Below are 18,568 nucleotides of genomic sequence, written 5' to 3' on the forward strand. Positions count from 1 at the left end.
GAGTACAAAATTGATACAATATAATCTAGTCACTTTAATCTTATTTTTTTTGTTCTACAATATTTGTAAACATCCGACAACCTGCAGATTATGTTCTACAACATAAATATTGTAACCAAAAGATAAAACAGTGACTTTTATAAATCGTAGGACATTATGTTCTGCAATATAACTTATAAGCAGAACAACAATCTTAATGCTTGTTAAAGTTGAAAGATATTAATGATTAATTGACAATTATGTTTAATACTACATATAAATGATAAATTATATATAAATTTGGGTAATCATAGATATTATTTATAATTAAACCAAAAAATTATTATTTGTACTCCAATACTCCAATGTTTTAATGTACTCCATAGAACTTAACTCTAATTAGTTAATATTTTAATATATACAAATAAATATCATATCATATTTTGTTATATAACATAAAAAATATATTTCAAATTTGGACTTATATGAATAAATTATGCATATATATCTTTTAGTGGATGTTTTTTCTCGTAATAATTAATACTTAAAACAAAATGTTGAATATTTTTTACAACTAAATTTATTTACTTTTTAATTTCCAACATTAATTTGTGGTCGATTCACTATATATCACAATATCTATGTTTTCTTGTAAAATTCAAATGTCCAATTATTTTTTATATATACTAATGACCGTGAAATTCTAAGTACATACATATATCTATTATTTACTTAATATTTATTTATTGAGCAATATTTTATCATTAACGGATAAATGCAAGAAATAATTAAGCGATTTATTTAATTATTTACAATTGATGATGAAAGATATTTAAATGTATGAACATATGTTTAAATAAATAAATATGATATTCCATCGTTTCCAAGACATTGACTAAAGATATCGAAATAAAAAATTTATAGAACTAAATAAATCTTGGTATGTGCACCTTTTTTAAATTGAACATAAAACAAAAGGAATACCTATTCATATAACTAGCTAAATTCCCTCCAAAACTCTATTGTTTCACGCAGAATCTACAAACAACTAAATTTTGGATAGAAGATCACAACCCTAACTTGGGATCCAGACAAAACTGTCACAAGACCATATATATGACACATGGAAAATGAACATAACTTACAACTTAGACTGCTCAATTTCAATAACCTTGAGAGGAGTGTGCTCCACTCCCTCTTTCAATAGTCTAATATCTTCATCTGTCAAATTACTTTTTATGTGGTGGGGTGCAATCTTGGCCTTCTTTTCCAGCTCAACTGCCCAACTGTATATTACCATTCCCGCAACAGCAATAACCATTCCCATTACGTTCTTCAATGTCAGCACCGAATCGAATAACACCCATCCCAGTATTAGAACACATACTGTTTTCATGTGACCAAGAACCTGGAATGAAACTGCTGAGAAACGCCCGATGCAGAGATACTGACTTATGTTGCAGAACACTGCCAAGGAGCATGAAAGGAATAGACATGCCTGCAATTTTTGTTATATATGTAAGTAGAAGCAGCAGCGGTGAGTAACTTTCTGTGTTACACTGGGGACAGAAGAGTGCTTACAAAAAAACCGTAAGAGAGGCTGTAATTAAGTATAACGTTGCCACTAAGAGAGTAATCAATGAAGGGGCCTAAAATTAACAGAGAAACTGCTTGAATTGGAGCTGTCTTGCTCAACAGTTCGAAAGATCCTACTGAGTATTTCTTCTGCAAGGAACCTATAGACTGCATCACAAACGAGCAGAATTGTCAGAGTTTCAGGAACTCAGCTCGTGTTACATAACAGACTGGAAATTGAAATCAAAAGGGATTGAATAATGAAGCATAGATCCCTACTAAATTCATTCATTATTGGAAAAAATGTAATGTCTTCGGAGCAAATAATTTAAGGTTTTTGCATTTTTAAGTGTCAAAAAAGTGGGCATTAATCTGTCAATCAACATCTCCATCTTTCAATAATATTACAAGCACAAGTATAACATAATTTGAGGAGAACTATAGCATGTACTCACAATTTGTTGTAATGATGTCGACAGAACAGCTACACAAGCACATACAAAACCTTTGGCATTAACCTTGACATCAGTCACCGTGCAAACACCCACACCTATTACAACAACAAGAACGGACAGCTTAACTTCCCTTGTGTAGTTTTTACTGTGAAGAATCCATTCCATCACGCAGACAACTGGAATCATGCTCAGTTTTGAAATCTACACCAAAAGTGGTTATATTATCAGTTGACTTCAATGGAACAATAAGAAAAAGAACAGGGGAAAAAGCATCTAAACATTTAGGTTTTTAAATCTTTCTGGCACATAAAAGATTTTACTCTGGTCGTCAAAAGTGAAGGAGCAAATTCCAAAGTATTCACTTAAACAAAATATCATATAATTATGTGTTCTGTTGATTTAGTATATCTTTGTCCCTAGTGTATGCATGCTCACCCAACATCTTATTTGAGTTATCATATATGAAATAAGCACATTCTTATTATTGGTTTATCAAAACTAAAGTAATATTTGATTTTCTGAGATGATCCTTTCATAACTAAGAAAAAGTTTGGCTCATACGGTCCAGAGGAACACGATTCTAATAACTTGTTGTTTCAAAAGACGAATTAGTTTCTCCTCTACTGTTCCACTTCCACATATCTTGCCTACAACATATAGAGTGCCAATGCACTAGACTAACTATATGAGGCATTTAATCAAAATTACAGTTTCTGAGACTTCCACATCCCTACCTCTCTTCTTATGTAGCAAGCATTATGACATTTGAGACATTTTTCTGTGTTTCTTTTATGAGATGAAACATAATACTAGGCATTATTTCAAATAATTCAAGTCCAACTCTAAAAGGGGAGTAAGGGCTTTCTATAATGTGCATCCATGCCAAATTATTGATAATTTAGATGATCGGGGTGATGGCAGATAGTAATAATAGTGAATTTTTAATCTGTCGCCAAGACCAAAAACAAATTACAGGCAATGTACTCAGCTCAAACCCAAGCAGCATAATATATAGGGAAATGATTTTGATACTTGACACAATAAAGATGAACTAAGGGCAAACTTGTAAATAAAAAAAAACAAGGGCACAACTAGTAGATGGCATACTTGGTAAAAACCAACAGAGTTTAGCATGAGACTGAAGTTCATCCCTGTGATAGACATGTTGGCAACAACTGAAAACCAGAGGAGTTCCCACAGAGGAACATGCTTCGAGGCAGATAAGCCAGCAGCATTTGACACTGCCCCAACCAGCGCGGTTACGAGGAAGTGAAACCCAGTTAATGTTGTTGCTGGACAAGTCAAATGAAAAGTAAGCTTCGGTTTCAGATTATGATAATTATCAATCATGGGGAAGCAGATACGAGCAGTTTTGTACTAACCAAAGGTGAAAGCATAGCCATTAGAAGACATGAGTTGCTTATTAGCCATAATAATACCCACAGAACTCACAACATTCATACCCCATGCGCCCACGTTCGACACACCTCCTGATTTCCTATCCATCTCCATCCTCTGATCAGGAAGTTGCAAACGCAAATCCCGAAGTCGGTTTGTTTTAATACTTTTCGGGATGAGCGAGAATCAATTCACGTATCCCAGAATCCCAGAACAACAGAGGATGAACCCGCGAGTTTTAATCGTGTTAATATATAATAATTATAATAAATTGTCACGTACAGACTCCTGCACAAAGGAAGATTATGATATATGGAAAAGTTAATATACAAACACGAGAAAGAGAAAGAAATGATGCGTCAGAGAGCGACAGGGGAAGAAGATGCAGAAAATGTGTTGTAAACCCAGAAACAATGACTTCTCCCCCCACAAGCGTCTCTCCCATTTCAAAAAAATTATCTTCCCCTTTTTATATCCTGTTTATCATTACCTAAAAATATCCCCCTTTCCTTCTGCTTCCTATTTGCGGGCCTAATATTCAGCTCTTCCGCCCCCCTTAATTTTACTTGCATAATATTTTCGGAATCATAATATTCTCGATTTAAATTATTATTATTATTAGGTGCAGGTATGATGGAAATTGCATTGAAAATGTGTAAATAGTCCTATTAATGGAAGGAGTTCTTGTCATATTAATTTAACATATCTAATAATAATGTAATTATATATAAAATTTTAAAATCAGACAGCTTTGTTGCTCCAATCCAGAGGTAATTTCTTCAGGAGCTTAAAACACACACAGTTGAACCACCTAGAAATGGATGCTGTGAACCAAACTGTACAGCTGAGAGCTACCAAGCTTAATTCAGTTACAAGCACTTTATTTGACGCGCAAACATTACGACTATCTTCCACATGGACTCCTTATCTGTGAAGAACCACCAGGAAGCTCTGAAATGCTCTGATAAAATGCTCTAACCTCGAATGTCTCTGCTAAAACATTCTTGTTGATTACCTTGCAAATCGACGTGTCCACTCTGCAGCTAATTCATTATGTTTAGCTTTGTCTTCCAAGTACAAGTGAGCAATACCAGGAACAAGAGGTTTATCTGCAATAATCAATTTCAATTTCAGTTTCAACAAGAGGCGGAAATTTAAAGAAAAGAACTAAGAGAATCTCCAATAGTGTTGGCTACAATGATTGACTAAAATAATAAAAAATACCAATTATGTCAAATTTGTTGAACCTGTAAGGCTTTGCATTCCCATAATATTGGCTATAATGGTTGGCTATATATTGAAAATAATATGTTATTATTATTTCAACTCGTTATAAATAAAATATATTATTTTATTATTGTACTAGATTATGTGGAATCTTCCTGCATGTATCTAAATTAATGTTCGACAAATATAGACAACATCACAGGGTGGGCTAAATTAATTTTTGGACAGGGGGAATGCATGGTTGGAGTATGGAACTTTTTACATATTCTTTCTTACTTTCATTTATGGTATTATTTATCCGATTTTAGCTTAGAAATTTAGAGGGTGGAGATGCTCTAATACATGTGTTGTTTGGCTCAGCACATGCATAAGTATTAACGCAGTCACAAATTCCGTAATCCCCAATACAAAACACGGAATAATAAAATCAATTTGTGTGTATTTTACTTTTTACATCATTATTCAGATTAAAATTAATGATAACTGATCAAGTATTATAACTATATTAAGTATATATTGAAAGATTTATTCAAAAAAAAAAGTATATATTGAAAGATTCTAGATTATAGCAGAAGGATTTGTCTACATTAATGGTCGGAGCTACCGAAAAAATTTAGCGATTTTTTTCATGAAATTACTTGGATCCAAGGTAACTAAGAGCATCTCCTATACCGCCCGGCTAATATGATATAAAATTCTGATTTTTAGCTAAGGGTCTCCCCCTCGGAGATGCTCTAGTTATCTATATAAACTCTTGTAATCTTTAATTATTAAACATATTTGAGATTTATCCTATGCGATTCTATGCAAAGGGAGATTATATCCCTGTTACCTTTTTTTCCAGCATTAAGTAGTTTCAAAAGCCACCATTCGTTAACCAAAACCTTTCATTAAACATTGTGCCTACAATCCAACAAAAAGAGAACAAAAAAAAACATGCTTCAACATGTGGTATCAACGACCACCATTCCTCAACCTAAACCTTTCATCACACCTTCCCCACAATCCAATAAAAAAGAAAACCACAAAAAGAAAAAAACATCCCAAAAGCCACAAGCAACCTCCAATAACCACGGACAGCCATATTCAGCCGCCTGCAGCCAGGGACGTATTCAGCATGGGGGCGGTGGGGGTACTTGCCCCCACTGACCTTCATAATACATATATGTTACTGCTATAATTCTCATCAAATAGTTTGTTTGCCATCATGGTTCAGGTGTTCTATGTTATCCTAGAAAGTAGAGGTTTGATTCTTTCTGGCAGATTTATAGCAAATTTTTTGCCCTCTTTCTTTCTTTCCCTCTATGTTATATTTTGCCCAAAAAGTCTGGCTCCGTCCCTGCCTGCAGCCACCATAAGCACCCGCCAACAGCCCCTATCCAGCCCCACCAGTTTGTCAAAATATCAAGATTATGTCTTCTTATACAAATACTCAAGTACTTAGTGTTCAAGTTTCGGAACTTGGTTAATTACTTAACAGGCACATCCACATAATATGACTATTAGGCAGCTGTTGATAGATACGAAGAATTGGAGATAGACAATGAACAATTGTAACGAATGCTAAAAATCTATGAGGAATCAAGTGGAGCTCTTTAAAGAATCATGCATCAAAGTTGATAAAGCCTATTATGGAGAAATTAAATGTGACGACTCTAACTATTATGATACAAAAGAACACTTTTGGAGATGATTCAGATGTACAAGTTGATGATGAAGAACTAGTTTGTCCTGAAATTGACACACCAAATATACAAGGAACAAACAAGATGAGGTTGTGAAGATTACACATGTGGACATTAAAGATTCAAAGTTACGAGTTAACTCATGAAGACGTCAAAAGAGCTTTCAACCAGCTCAGATTGAAATCATTATTTCTCAATGGTTTTACGAAGTGAAAGATGCTCAGTTGCTTCCGGAGTACATGGTCAACACCTTCGAAGTCATGTATAAAGATAATGAATTCTTCTTCACTATAAAATCGTGGTTGAGAATGGAAAGGAGAATGATAAAATTAATTTTTGATTATTTTACATTATTATTGAAATTAAAATTAATTATATTTGAATAAACATTATAGTTATATTAAATATATTTAGGAAGATTTTAGATTATAATAAAAGGTTCGTTCCCGCTAATCTAGTATGGCAGTAGCTATGGGTTAAGTATCAATTCGACCACTATATAATTAGCAAAGTTTTAAATTTGTCGCTAATAAAATCGGAGTCTCAAATTGGCCACTATCAAGCCCATGGGTCTCAAATTGGCCACTTTTTAAGTCTATCATAAACTAATAAAATATCAAATTTATCCCCGAAAATCAGCAATTTTGTGTGAAAAGTGGCCAATTTGAGACCCCGAATTTGTGAGTGGTAAATTTGAAACTTTGCTGATTATATAGCGGCCAATTTGATGCTTAACCCCAGTAGCTATTGACAGAGATTTAGTTATCTTAGGAGATGACTTGGCTTGGCTCCCAAATAACTAATTATGTGTATAAACACTTGTAGTGATCTTTAATTACTGAATAGAGTTGGACTAAATGTGAGGATTAATTGAGATAGAGTGTTTGCAATATGAAAAACAAATATGCGGTAATTAAATAAATCCTAAGAAAAGAGAGAGGGAAAGAACACATACAGGGATCAGGATTAGAGAGAAGCGATGTTAGAGCCAACAAAAGCTTCGAAATAGTGAGAGCAGGGCTCCAACCATCCTTGAGGATATCGAGAGCGACATTGCCAGCAGAATCAACATTGCAGTGGAAGATGCGAGTTTTGAAAAGCACCTGGGGAGGTCTGAAGGGATAATCAACGGGAAAAGCTATGTCAAGAAAGAAGATCCCACCCTGATAAGGGGTTCCCTGGGGGGCGATGAGAGTGGCGACCCAGTGATAGAGATTATCGCCTTTAGGGCCAGCAGAGGAGTGAGGAGGTGCCTCGAGGTTGAGTTCCCTCATCTCCTTTTGTATTCTCTTGCCTGAACATGATACGGTCGCTGTGGATTGCCAGCTTCTTCCCACTCCTCCCGTGCTGCTGCTCTTCATCCCCGCCCAACTCTGTCTCTCACTACTAAGCTTATTATCAAGGGTCCAGGTCCCCAGCAATCGGTTGCTGGGGGAACTTTAACCAACACACCCCTCGCGAGCCGTCCGATGGCGAGATCAACGGCCACGATTTAAAAAACGTCCAGCGCTTTTTTACCGCTGGACGGACGAGTGATTATTTTTTAGACGTCCAGCGCTAAAAAAGCGCTGTACGAGTGAGATATTTTAACTCGTCCAGCGCTAAAAAACCGCTGGAAACACAGAGAAGTGATCATATACTCACGTACTAGGTCACTTTAGGTTAATGATCTAAAAGCATAAAAATTTATTCGAGAGCTAAAAAACCAAGTGGAGAGCTAGGTTGATCTTTTGGAGCTAAAATAGCAAGTGCATACTCAAGTTTGTGGTAATTTCTAAGTCTAATCTAGTTGTTTACTTCATTTCTGTTGTTCTTATTATGGCGGATTCTTTGTTTGATGATTTTGTTCCAAGAAAAAGAGTTAAAAAAGTTGATAATAACGATTACGTAGATGTAGATGATGTTGTTAAGGTTGATAGTGTTGTAGATCGTGTATTTATTGATTTGAAAGATGATGAAAATGTTGATGGTAAAGAATATGTTAGTGTTGATGAAGATTGTATTGATGCTCGAAATGTTGTTAGTGGTGATGATGAGGTTGATGAGAACGTAGAGAGTGATGATAAAGGAGTGGATAATAAATTTGATGATGAGAATGAAAAAAATAAAAATGTTCAAGTCCCGTATTTGAATCAGAGATTTGATAGTTTAGAAGACGCGGATGGATTTATTAGGTCATATGCCCTTAAGAACGGGTTTGCTGTGAAAATACAACAAACAAATAAACGGGCTAAAGTTGATGAAATATATGCCCGAATGTTTGTTTGTAGACTCGCGGGTGAAAATCAAGACAAAAATGTTGTGGATGAAGAAGTATGTGTAGGCAGTAGTAAGGGCACACGTCGTCGGGATAAACTTTCTAGAAGTGGTTGTAAGGTAAGGATGTTTGTTGTGAAAAAGAAGAAAAAAGATTATTGGGAGTTAACAACAGTTGAATTAGAACACAATCATGATCTTGTATCTCTTAGTAAGATGACTTTGATTCAACGGGAAAGACATGTGACGAGTGCGGCAAGAAATCTTATAAATGTGTTAAATGTGTCGGGTATTCGCCCTAGCCAAACCATGAGTCTTTTTAGCAATATGCAAGGTGGAGTAAGTAATGTTGGTTTTGGAAGCCAAAATATTAGGAATGTAGTGCGAGATGAGCGGAAGAAAAAGATACAAGTGAGTGATGCTCAAGCGGGTTTGGATTTGTTAAGTCGTCTTAAAGAGGAAGGCGGTGGGAAGTTTTTTGTGAAAACTCAAGTGGATGGAGAAAACCGTTTGAAAAATCTAGTATGGGTGGATCCTAAATGTTTGATGGCCTATAGTAATTTTGGAGATGTTGTTGCTTTTGATACGACATACCGAACGAATAGGTATGCCATGCCATTTGTGCCTTTTACAGGGGTCAATCATCATTACCAATCTGTTCTTTTTGGATTTGCACTCATGAGGGATGAAGTAAAAAGTAGTTTCGAATGGGTGCTAAGAACATGGCTTGAAGCGGTTGGCGATAAACACCCGAACGCTATAATCACGGACCAAGATCAAGCTATGGCGGGGGCAATTGCATCCATACTACCCCAAACCCGACATTTGTTATGTTCTTGGCATATAAGCCAGAAGTTCCCCGAAAAATTGAACACCCTTTATATTAAGCATCCGGGAACATTCAAAGTAGATTTCAACAAATGCATATACCATTCATTGACGGAGGATATTTTTGAGGAGAAGTGGAAAGATTTAGTGGTGAAGTATGATTTGAAAGATCATTCATGGTTGCAAGGATTGTATTTGTTGAAGGAGAAATGGATCTCGGCCTATACTAAGAGTACATTCTCTGCGGGTCAGACCACGACATCGAGGAGCGAGGGAATGAATGCATTCTTTGATAGCTATGTTAGTTCTAGTACAGGATTGAAGCAATTTGTTGAGAATGCACAAAAAGCAATTGAAAGACAATTTATGCGGGAGAAGGAGGAGGACAATGACACGAAGAATAAAACCCGTTACTTGAGGTTGAAGACGGCTTTGGAACAAGAAGGGGCTTCCATGTATACCAAGGAGATGTTTCGCCAATTTCAAGTTCAATTGGTGGAAGCCTCTAAATACTTTGTCGAGAAGGATAAAGATCAGTTGACGTTAGGGGATGAAGTCACACATTATAGGTGTTTTAGACCCCTGACCGAAGTCGACAAAAGAACAATGTATGAAGTGAAATTCAACAAAGTGGCCCTAACAGGAAGATGTGTGTGTCGGATGTATGAACATTTAGGAATCCCGTGTCGACACATCATTGCCGTTTTAAACAAGAAAAATGTTGCCCAAATTCCAGTAACATTTATTCAACGTCGTTGGACTAGAGATACTAATAGGGTAGATGGTATGCTACCTTATGCTATGGGTTGCGATGATCCAACATCTACAGAATTGACACCAAGTCAAAGATTCAACCATATGACTTTGTTAACAATGAGTTTTTGTCATAGCAGCATGGTTTCGAAAGAAAGATATGAGTATGCCCTAGAGGTGATGAATCGAGAAATTGCAAATCTTGAGAAAATGGCTGTTGATGATGTTGATGCTGCTCCTAATACAAATACTGAGAATCCCATTGAAGAGAATATTGGTGACGAGTTGAACGAGCCGGTACTTGATCCTATAGTGTCTCAAACGAAGGGTAGGAAGAAGCCACAACGTTTCAAAAATCCAATTGAAGGCCTTAGTAAGAAAAAGAGAAAATGCAAGCAATGTCATGAAGAAGGCCATGATATAAGGACTTGCAAAAAATTTGGAGACCAAAATAACAGTTCTTAGATGTAACTTTTTTAGGTGATTTTATAGGATTTTATGTGAATTTATGTGATTTTATGTGATTTTATATGATTTTATATGATTTTATGTCATCTTGTCACATATGATTTTATGTGCTTTTATATGATTTTATGTGATTTTATATGATTTTATGTGATCTTGGCACATATGATTGTATGTGATTTTGCATGATTTTAGATGATTTAATGTCATTTCGTTTGATTTTATGTGATTTAAAGTGATTTTTTATGATTTTATTTCATATTTATTTGTAGGTGAAAAATGGAAAATGGCCATCAATCTGACAGTAGTGACACACTTACTCATTTTAGTGATTCGCTTTCACCCTCGGAGGAGGCTCTTAGTGAAAGTTGGTTCCGTTCTTGGTCCACCCCGTTGGACAATGAGATGCTTGACATTATTGACCGGTTGCCGTTAGATGGTCCATCGTATGCAAATGGATTCTTGATTGATGCTCCCGTAGTTGAAGAAGAGGATTTCAACTTAGATCCTATGGAGGAAGATATTGAACCCCGTGAATGGGTTGCTAGTGGAGAAATGGAGGCATTAGATTGTCCATCGTATGCAAACGGGTTCTTCATAGATGCTCCCGTAGTTGAAGAAGAAGATTTCAACTTGTACCCTATGGAGGAAGAAATTGAAAGGGAGAGGAGATGGAGTGAAGCGTGTGGATGGTTTGCAAGTGGAGAAATGGAGGCAAAGGCGAGGAGATGCCCGCCACCGTATTTCATTCACATTAGGCTTTTGGGAGCAGACGCTTTGGACAGAGACAAGCGTTTTGTGCTACGTCCTTGGGATGGAGGCGAACTTGTCAATGTCGAGCGAATTGCTGAGATAAACAATTTGAGGCCCCGCGAGACACGTTTCCAAAAAGATCAATTTCGTATCGCATATGTGAAGGGGTTCGTACATAATTTGCAAACGGACAATCTTGATGATAATCCTAATCCGTTTCTTCTTGCAAAGTTTAGATTGTATGACGGGTCCGAGTCTATTCAAGTTTCGCTTGGTGATGACACGAAAGATCATCCAATGATCACGACGGGAGAGGTTCGCGAGGGAAGTGTTTTGGTGTTGTATCAAGCGACTTGTTTCATTAGCATGGACGAAACCCCTCACCATCAACTTTCCATTGGCTACTCCAATATTCTAGGCATTTTCAATTAATTTAACGAATTTGTATGAATTTGTAAGAATTTATTAATTTGTATGAATTTGTAAGAATTTCTTATTTTGTATGAATTTGTAAGAATTGCCTAATTTCCTAATCTGTATTAAATTATATGAATTTTTAGAAGTTTAATACAATTTTTATGAATTTTCATGATTTTGGAGTAATGGTGCAAAAAACAGGTTTCCATGGTACCAAAATGGGCAAAAAACAGGTCAGGGGAGCCAAAATTGTTCCTGCGTTTCCAGCGCTTTTTAAGCGCTGGACACAAAAAACAGTCTCAGACGTCCAGCGGTTTTTAAGCGCTGGACGGCTGAGACTCGTTTTTGTGTCCAGCGCTTAAAAAGCGCTGGAAACACATGAACAATTTTGGCCATATCTCCCCTGTTTTGTCATGCCTGCCTGTAAACCAAAACCAACCAAAATCCAAAATGAAACTCAATCCAAAATCATAACTAAAACTCAATCCAAAATCATAATTGAAACTTGAAAAATGAAACTCAATCCAAAATCATAACTAAAACTCAATCCAAAATCATAACTGAAACTTGAAAAATGAAACTCAAACCAAAATCAAAACTAAAACTCAATCCAAAATCAAAACCAATAATTAACAAGAATAATCACAACTGAATTTCGGGGAAGGGAATAGGACACGGTTGTTAAACAACCGATATAAATGAAGGTTGCATTATATAGATAACTGAATGAGGTTCTACAAAAGGCAATAGAATTGAAGTTCTAAGTACAAAATTATTCCTACAACTGAAAAAGAACATAACAAAACAACTAAGCCCTAGAAGCATTCTCCAGCCTTTGCTTCATGATGAACCCCGGGATCATTCTTGCTTTTCCCCTTTGAATCTCCTTCGCAATCCTATACCGGAAAGTCTCAACATCAGAACTCGTCCAAGTCATTGACTGTAAATGGAATCCTTGCAACATATAGTCCATATACTTCATGACAAAAATACCGCAGTCAGTGTGGTTGCTTTGCTTTGGCCTTCTCATCAAGGCACTAATTTGAGCCGGGCCCTCTGGAAAAACCTCTTGCCGCCTCTCGCAGAATCTAATCAAATCGGGCAACATCTCCGTCTGAAATATGTTTAATCAAGTCAGTACTAATTATAAACATACTCGAAAACATATTCAATAATGACATAAGTGGGTGCATTAAGTGTATACGTACCACTATTTCTTCCTCCTCCGGGTAACTTGAGTCATCATATAAAGGATCCAATATGACAACGCCCCATGTCTTCACGGAGAAGACAAATAGAATCCAGTGATTCTCCTCTACGCAAGTCGGGAGGAAGATGAAATCAACTTTGTTGATCGTCGGCCCCACTTCAGCACTTCCATAATCGCAGTAGAAGTTATGCAACTTCACGTAGGACTCGGGGTTCTTCCAATTCTTCGTCTTCGCAAGGGGAATGAAGAATGGATCCATAAAATAGTATGTTGGCTTCCTATCATGAAGCCTAGCAATTTCCTCCTCCCTATCACGTAACAACATCTGTGGCATGAACAGAGTTAGTAAGCAGAAATATGTACAGAAACCACATTACTTAACACACGTAACATAATTGTTTTGAATTACATAATAATTCAAAACGGAATACACATAGAGGTCTAGGAACGTACCATATACGCATAAATAATCCGGTCATCTATCCAAGATCCCGGAGCCAGTGTCTGCAAATTGACAGGCTTCAACTCGTACAATGCATTCTTCACCCCCCCCCCCCCCCGTCTAGCTTCACCACACCATCTTTCCAACCCCATTCTGTAGCTATTGTATCTTGCTTTGTGGGAGAAAGGGGCTTGTTCATCTTCCATTTCCCCTTCCTCAGACTAACAAGTGCCAGCTTGTCTGGACGGGACGAAGATGCTGGTTGTTCAGGGATATGCTGCGAAGGCTGAGTCATGGGAATGATGTCCTGCTCAGCGACACCTGCCAACCCTGTCCCAGACAAGTCTTCCCGATCTAGATGCTCGAAGACTGGAGGGGTGAATCCCGGCCCCTTCACAGTCTTCATGAAGCGAGTGTATCGGTCGACAAACTTAGGTGCAAGTTGTCGAAACTCGGGGACAAAACTAGAAGGCATACGCGCATCCAACTGCCTGACTAGGTCCATAGCTGACTCAATCTGCAAATAACCAAAAGTCAATACAACATGGATGTACCAAACAAATAATACAGTAATTGCAAAAACTTGAGATAACTAAACACTTACAAGCTGGAAGGCCTCGTAGTTGTCAAACAACTCACGACTCGAATAATCTGATTGAGGCTTGGGCTTTGGCTTCCCTACTCGCCTCCTGGACACCTCCATGTACCAATCCATGTACGCAGCCTCCGAAGTGTACCCTAAATCATCACACAGGGCTATGTCAGGCCGGTCACAAAAGCGCCTCCACCGCCCAATCTCTGCGAACCACACAGCCATCCAATTCTCTGCACGGAATCTCTGCTTCGGCGTCCTATACGCAGTCATGTCTACAGGTGCCCTCGGAATGCACGGCCTCAATCCAAATTGCCTCAAAACCCTGTCAGAATGCTGGAACTCACAAATGTCGAAGCAGAGAAGTGGAAGCCTGGACTGTCCGGCAAACTGTGCCTCAATGTGATCCCAATCAAGATGTGGAATCACAGGGGGCTCATTCTCGTCTCCATAAACCTCCTCTGGCTCCTCATCATAAGGTGTCCACCTCACTCGATCAGACCCGACTCCATCAAACTCAGCCCTATAGTATGGCAAGTTGTGATGAGGACCCTTAGAACCCCGGCGCCGCTTCCCAAGCACCGGCTTCACCACAACCTCTTCTGCCTTTCCACCTTCCTTATCCTCGAGTAGAACACTCTTCGTCTTTGGATAAGCCCAATAAAGCGCAGCCGGAAATCTCACAGCCTGAGGAAAAGGACAAGGCAACCCGATATCAAACCGCTCATAACTCCAAATCTGAAGTAGCAGCATACAACCGGCAATGTGTGTGTTATCCTTCCTGACAGCCATCCCCAAAGCCCTATACAGATATGCCAAGACACCAGAACCCCAGGAGTACGTATGAATCTGTGAAATATCACGAAGGAGCCCAATGTACCTCGGGTGAACAACACTCCTACTCCTCGTAGGGAACAGAACAGCCCCAAGAACCAGCATAAGGTAAGCCTGCGTGTGAATTGCAATCCACTCAGGGTCACCCTCCACACCTGCCCGTCCATATCTATGATAAAGCCATGTGAACTTGATGTCTGACTTATTCCAACCAGCCTCATAATCTTCATCACTCAGTGGCTCGAACCAAAATCTTCGAAACCACGGCCCCGGGCACTGTATGGCTGGCCCTCCCAAGGGTTGCCCAAGAATAGGCAGGCCCAGAATATAACTCACATCCTTGAGAGTAATAGTCATCTCACCCTGGCGCATGAAGAAGGTGTTGGTCTCAGGCCTCCACCGCTCCACGAGTGCAGAGACTAATGCCGTGTCATTCTGTACCCCCACATCCTGGTTAGCAAACAATCCAAAACCCACGACGTGCAACAACTCCTTCTGTGCCTCAGACAAAACCCAAACATGAAGTAGACGGCTCGCACCAAAGCACTCTAGAGGCCCCCTATCTGTACCTCTCCATACATTATCACTGACATGGTAAGCATTGTCAGTGATAACCACCCGGCTGCTCGGTCCTGGCAATATGTCCTCCATCTCTGCAGATCCCAAACACAAAAAATCACTTACAAATTCATAAATTACCCTTACAAATTCAGTGCAAATTCACTTACAAATTCATACATTACACAACAGATAACATATATCGACAATAAATCAGTGACGCTTAATGACAATACAACACAACAGATATCGACAAATAAATCAGCATCACTCAAACAGCCTAAATTCACTTACAAATTCATACATTATAACCGTACAAAATCAGTGCAAATTCAAGTATATACTAACTTAAACTAAAGCATACAACACATTGCAATGAACCATAACATAAATTCATGACAACAAAGCATTGCATAACATAAATCAGAGTTTGCAATCAACCTGTTCTAAGAGGCATTTAAACAAACAGCAACCAGCATATTCAAAGGGGCATTTTATCAAACAAGTTGCATTCACTACGAAAAAGCAAGGTTTTTATTCACTACAAAGTATAATCGAAGCCATACAAACATCCTAAACCTAACAGCAACCAAATAGGTACGAGGTTGAAGGGGTGAGATTACCCGATAGAGTAGGTCTCCTTCGACTCCACTGCCTTCAATCCAACGCACTGGTAAAGCACGATAATCAACTGGTAAAGCACGATTCTACAGATATTCTACTGGTAAAGCACGATTCGATCGAAGAAGGGGTGATTGCAGTGGTAAAGCACGATTGAAATCGCTCCGCTCGCTCCGTTTTTCAAATGTTTGCAGTGGTATACGTTATGTCTGTGTTTTCACGCTTATATATGTGTCTCTGTCTTTCCAGCGCTTTTTTAGCGCTGGACGTCTAAAAAATAGTCACTCGTCCAGCGTTTTTTTAGCGTTGGACGGTAGTCGTCCAGCGGTAAAAAAGCGCTGGACGTTTTTTAAATCGTGGCCGTTGATCTCGCCATCGGACGGCTCGTGAGGGGTGTGTTGGTTAAAGGTCCCCCAACAACCGATTGCTGGGGACCTGGACCCTATTATCAATTTCATTTCTTTTTATCTTTGAACTTTATCTTGTTTTCGTTTAACATAAATCATTTTTTTTTGTCACAAGATATTTTCTCATATGAAGAAGAGTCATGTTCCCTAGCAACCGCGTGTTAGATAAGGGTTATCTAACTCACCGTACGAGGGCCGTTAGATTTATATTTCAAGGGCTCAGATCCAATCATGGGTTTTTAATGTATCCGCGAATATTTTACGCAGAAGGGAAAACTCCTTATCCGCGGATATTTTCCGCGGAAGGTAGTTTTCCCTATCCGCGGATATTTATAGCGGATACATTAAAATCTCAAATTGGATCTGAGCCCTTGAAATATAGATCTAACGGCTCCCGTAGTTAGATAACCCTTATCTAACACGCGGTTGCTAGGGAACAGGACCCTATAAAGAATTGTTCCAGAATTGGATAGCTGCTGTCAGAAGTCCTTTTCGTTTAAGAAAGTTTATCATGTTACACTCAGACATGCAGTGATGATCGAGTATACTAAACAATAAAATTTTGATGTTCGATATGAAAACACCCATAAGAAGTTCCCGCTTACAATTTCCTTCCACTCGCGTATCCTGAAAAAATACAATACAAAAGTAGACCTAATAAGTTCAAACAAACAAGAAAGTAATAAAACTTTCTAAAACTATAGAGGAAAGAGTCGGCAAACTCATAATTAAAAAAGATATAAATATAATATAATTTTGTAAGAATAATCTTTTAGTCATTTTTTTTTGAAAGTATCTTTTAGTCAATTTTTGTAATATAAAAAACCTTTGATTAAACCGATTAATAATTTTAACACATTTCAATTATTAATTAATATAAATTATGCGTTGAGAGATACTTTTTGTATGTATATTACTAATTAATTTAACTTTTAAATTAGATAAAGTCTAATATGAGATTTGATATATAATCAAAATATATTATTCTTTATTTGAAAGAATATCAATACATATTTTTTTTTAGAAATTTGCATAATAATTTCATATAATAAACTATCAATTATCAAAGTAAGGTTTAGTGAAGGCAACACAAGCGCATCTGGCTATATAATGATGAAGATATATATTACATATATAAATATAAAATTACGTTGACCTTGGTTAATCCTCTTGCTCATATATATAGTATATAAAAAACTATTATATTTAAAACAAATATCAAATATTTTAATTATTTCTTCGATAATACTTTTGATTAATCCACAATCGATGTTTTAATCAATTGAGTCCAAATTTTAAGTCAGAGTCATGTATTCTGGAAACTACATCAACAAGTGGCTAACATAATAAATTACAATATGATGTGTGTTATTTACATTCAAAATATAATTTATATCATTATTCATGCTTTGATGTTTATAGTGATAATTCAACACCGTAGCAAGACAGGAAATAATAAATAAGTTTGATGTTGGAATCAACAAATCGCGGAATAGGTATGTTACGTAGGAAGATTCATCCATGCATCAGTAGATCATCATAATGAAGCGACAAAAAAACAATACAGTTGACAAAACTGATATCCGCATCACAAACTGATGGAACCTTGTTAGTATGCGGATACTTGGTCAGTATCAAGTATTATCAGTATCTGGAGATCGAGTTTGACAAGGAAAGAAAGAAAATTAATACTAAAGAGCTTATTTATAGAGAGGTATTCTATCACGTATGATATATATTGAAACGGATTGTTATTGATAGAATATATCTTGTTAGTAATTGTAGTAGCTGTGTATAATATAAACACAGAGATTAGTTTGCTAAAAGCAAGAAAATACACAACACGAGTAATATATGTGTAACCTAGAAGCTCTTGAGAACGGTTGTGTTTTCTTGAGAGAGTTTTGTAACAGTTCTTGTATGATCAATAAGAGCTGAGTTGATTTGAATCTTTTTGGTTTTTTATATTCATAAATCAGACATTCGATTAAACAATAGATTAATTTCGCTTAAGTCTATTGTGTAAATCGCGACCTAACAAGTTACATACAGAATTAGACGATCAATGAAATTGAAGTAATCACGAAGTCACTGGAAAAAATTCATTAATACA

General features: G+C 37.2%; 3 protein-coding genes across 3 annotated transcripts; 1 reads left to right on the plus strand and 2 right to left on the minus strand.

The window, feature by feature from the left end:
- Nucleotides 1-876: 876 nt before the first annotated feature.
- On the minus strand, nucleotides 877-3,850 carry LOC108224890 (UDP-rhamnose/UDP-galactose transporter 2). Its single transcript, XM_017399644.2, has 5 exons — nucleotides 3,392-3,850; nucleotides 3,117-3,301; nucleotides 2,010-2,210; nucleotides 1,561-1,722; nucleotides 877-1,477 (listed from the first exon to the last, which is right to left on the minus strand). Exons 1-5 carry the CDS (start codon nucleotides 3,519-3,521, stop codon nucleotides 1,121-1,123), a joined length of 1,035 nt encoding a protein of 344 aa, XP_017255133.1. The 5' UTR covers nucleotides 3,522-3,850; the 3' UTR covers nucleotides 877-1,120.
- A 262-nt stretch (nucleotides 3,851-4,112) lies between these two features.
- On the minus strand, nucleotides 4,113-7,742 carry LOC108224891 (constitutive photomorphogenesis protein 10). Its single transcript, XM_017399646.2, has 2 exons — nucleotides 7,275-7,742; nucleotides 4,113-4,516 (listed from the first exon to the last, which is right to left on the minus strand). Exons 1-2 carry the CDS (start codon nucleotides 7,678-7,680, stop codon nucleotides 4,419-4,421), a joined length of 504 nt encoding a protein of 167 aa, XP_017255135.1. The 5' UTR covers nucleotides 7,681-7,742; the 3' UTR covers nucleotides 4,113-4,418.
- A 395-nt stretch (nucleotides 7,743-8,137) lies between these two features.
- On the plus strand, nucleotides 8,138-10,621 carry LOC108225673 (protein FAR1-RELATED SEQUENCE 5-like). Its single transcript, XM_017400600.2, has one exon. It carries the CDS (start codon nucleotides 8,138-8,140, stop codon nucleotides 10,619-10,621), a length of 2,484 nt encoding a protein of 827 aa, XP_017256089.2.
- Nucleotides 10,622-18,568: the final 7,947 nt, after the last annotated feature.

Source organism: Daucus carota, chromosome 6 (genome assembly GCF_001625215.2).
Source record: "Daucus carota subsp. sativus chromosome 6, DH1 v3.0, whole genome shotgun sequence".
Taxonomy (NCBI): domain Eukaryota; kingdom Viridiplantae; phylum Streptophyta; class Magnoliopsida; order Apiales; family Apiaceae; genus Daucus; species Daucus carota.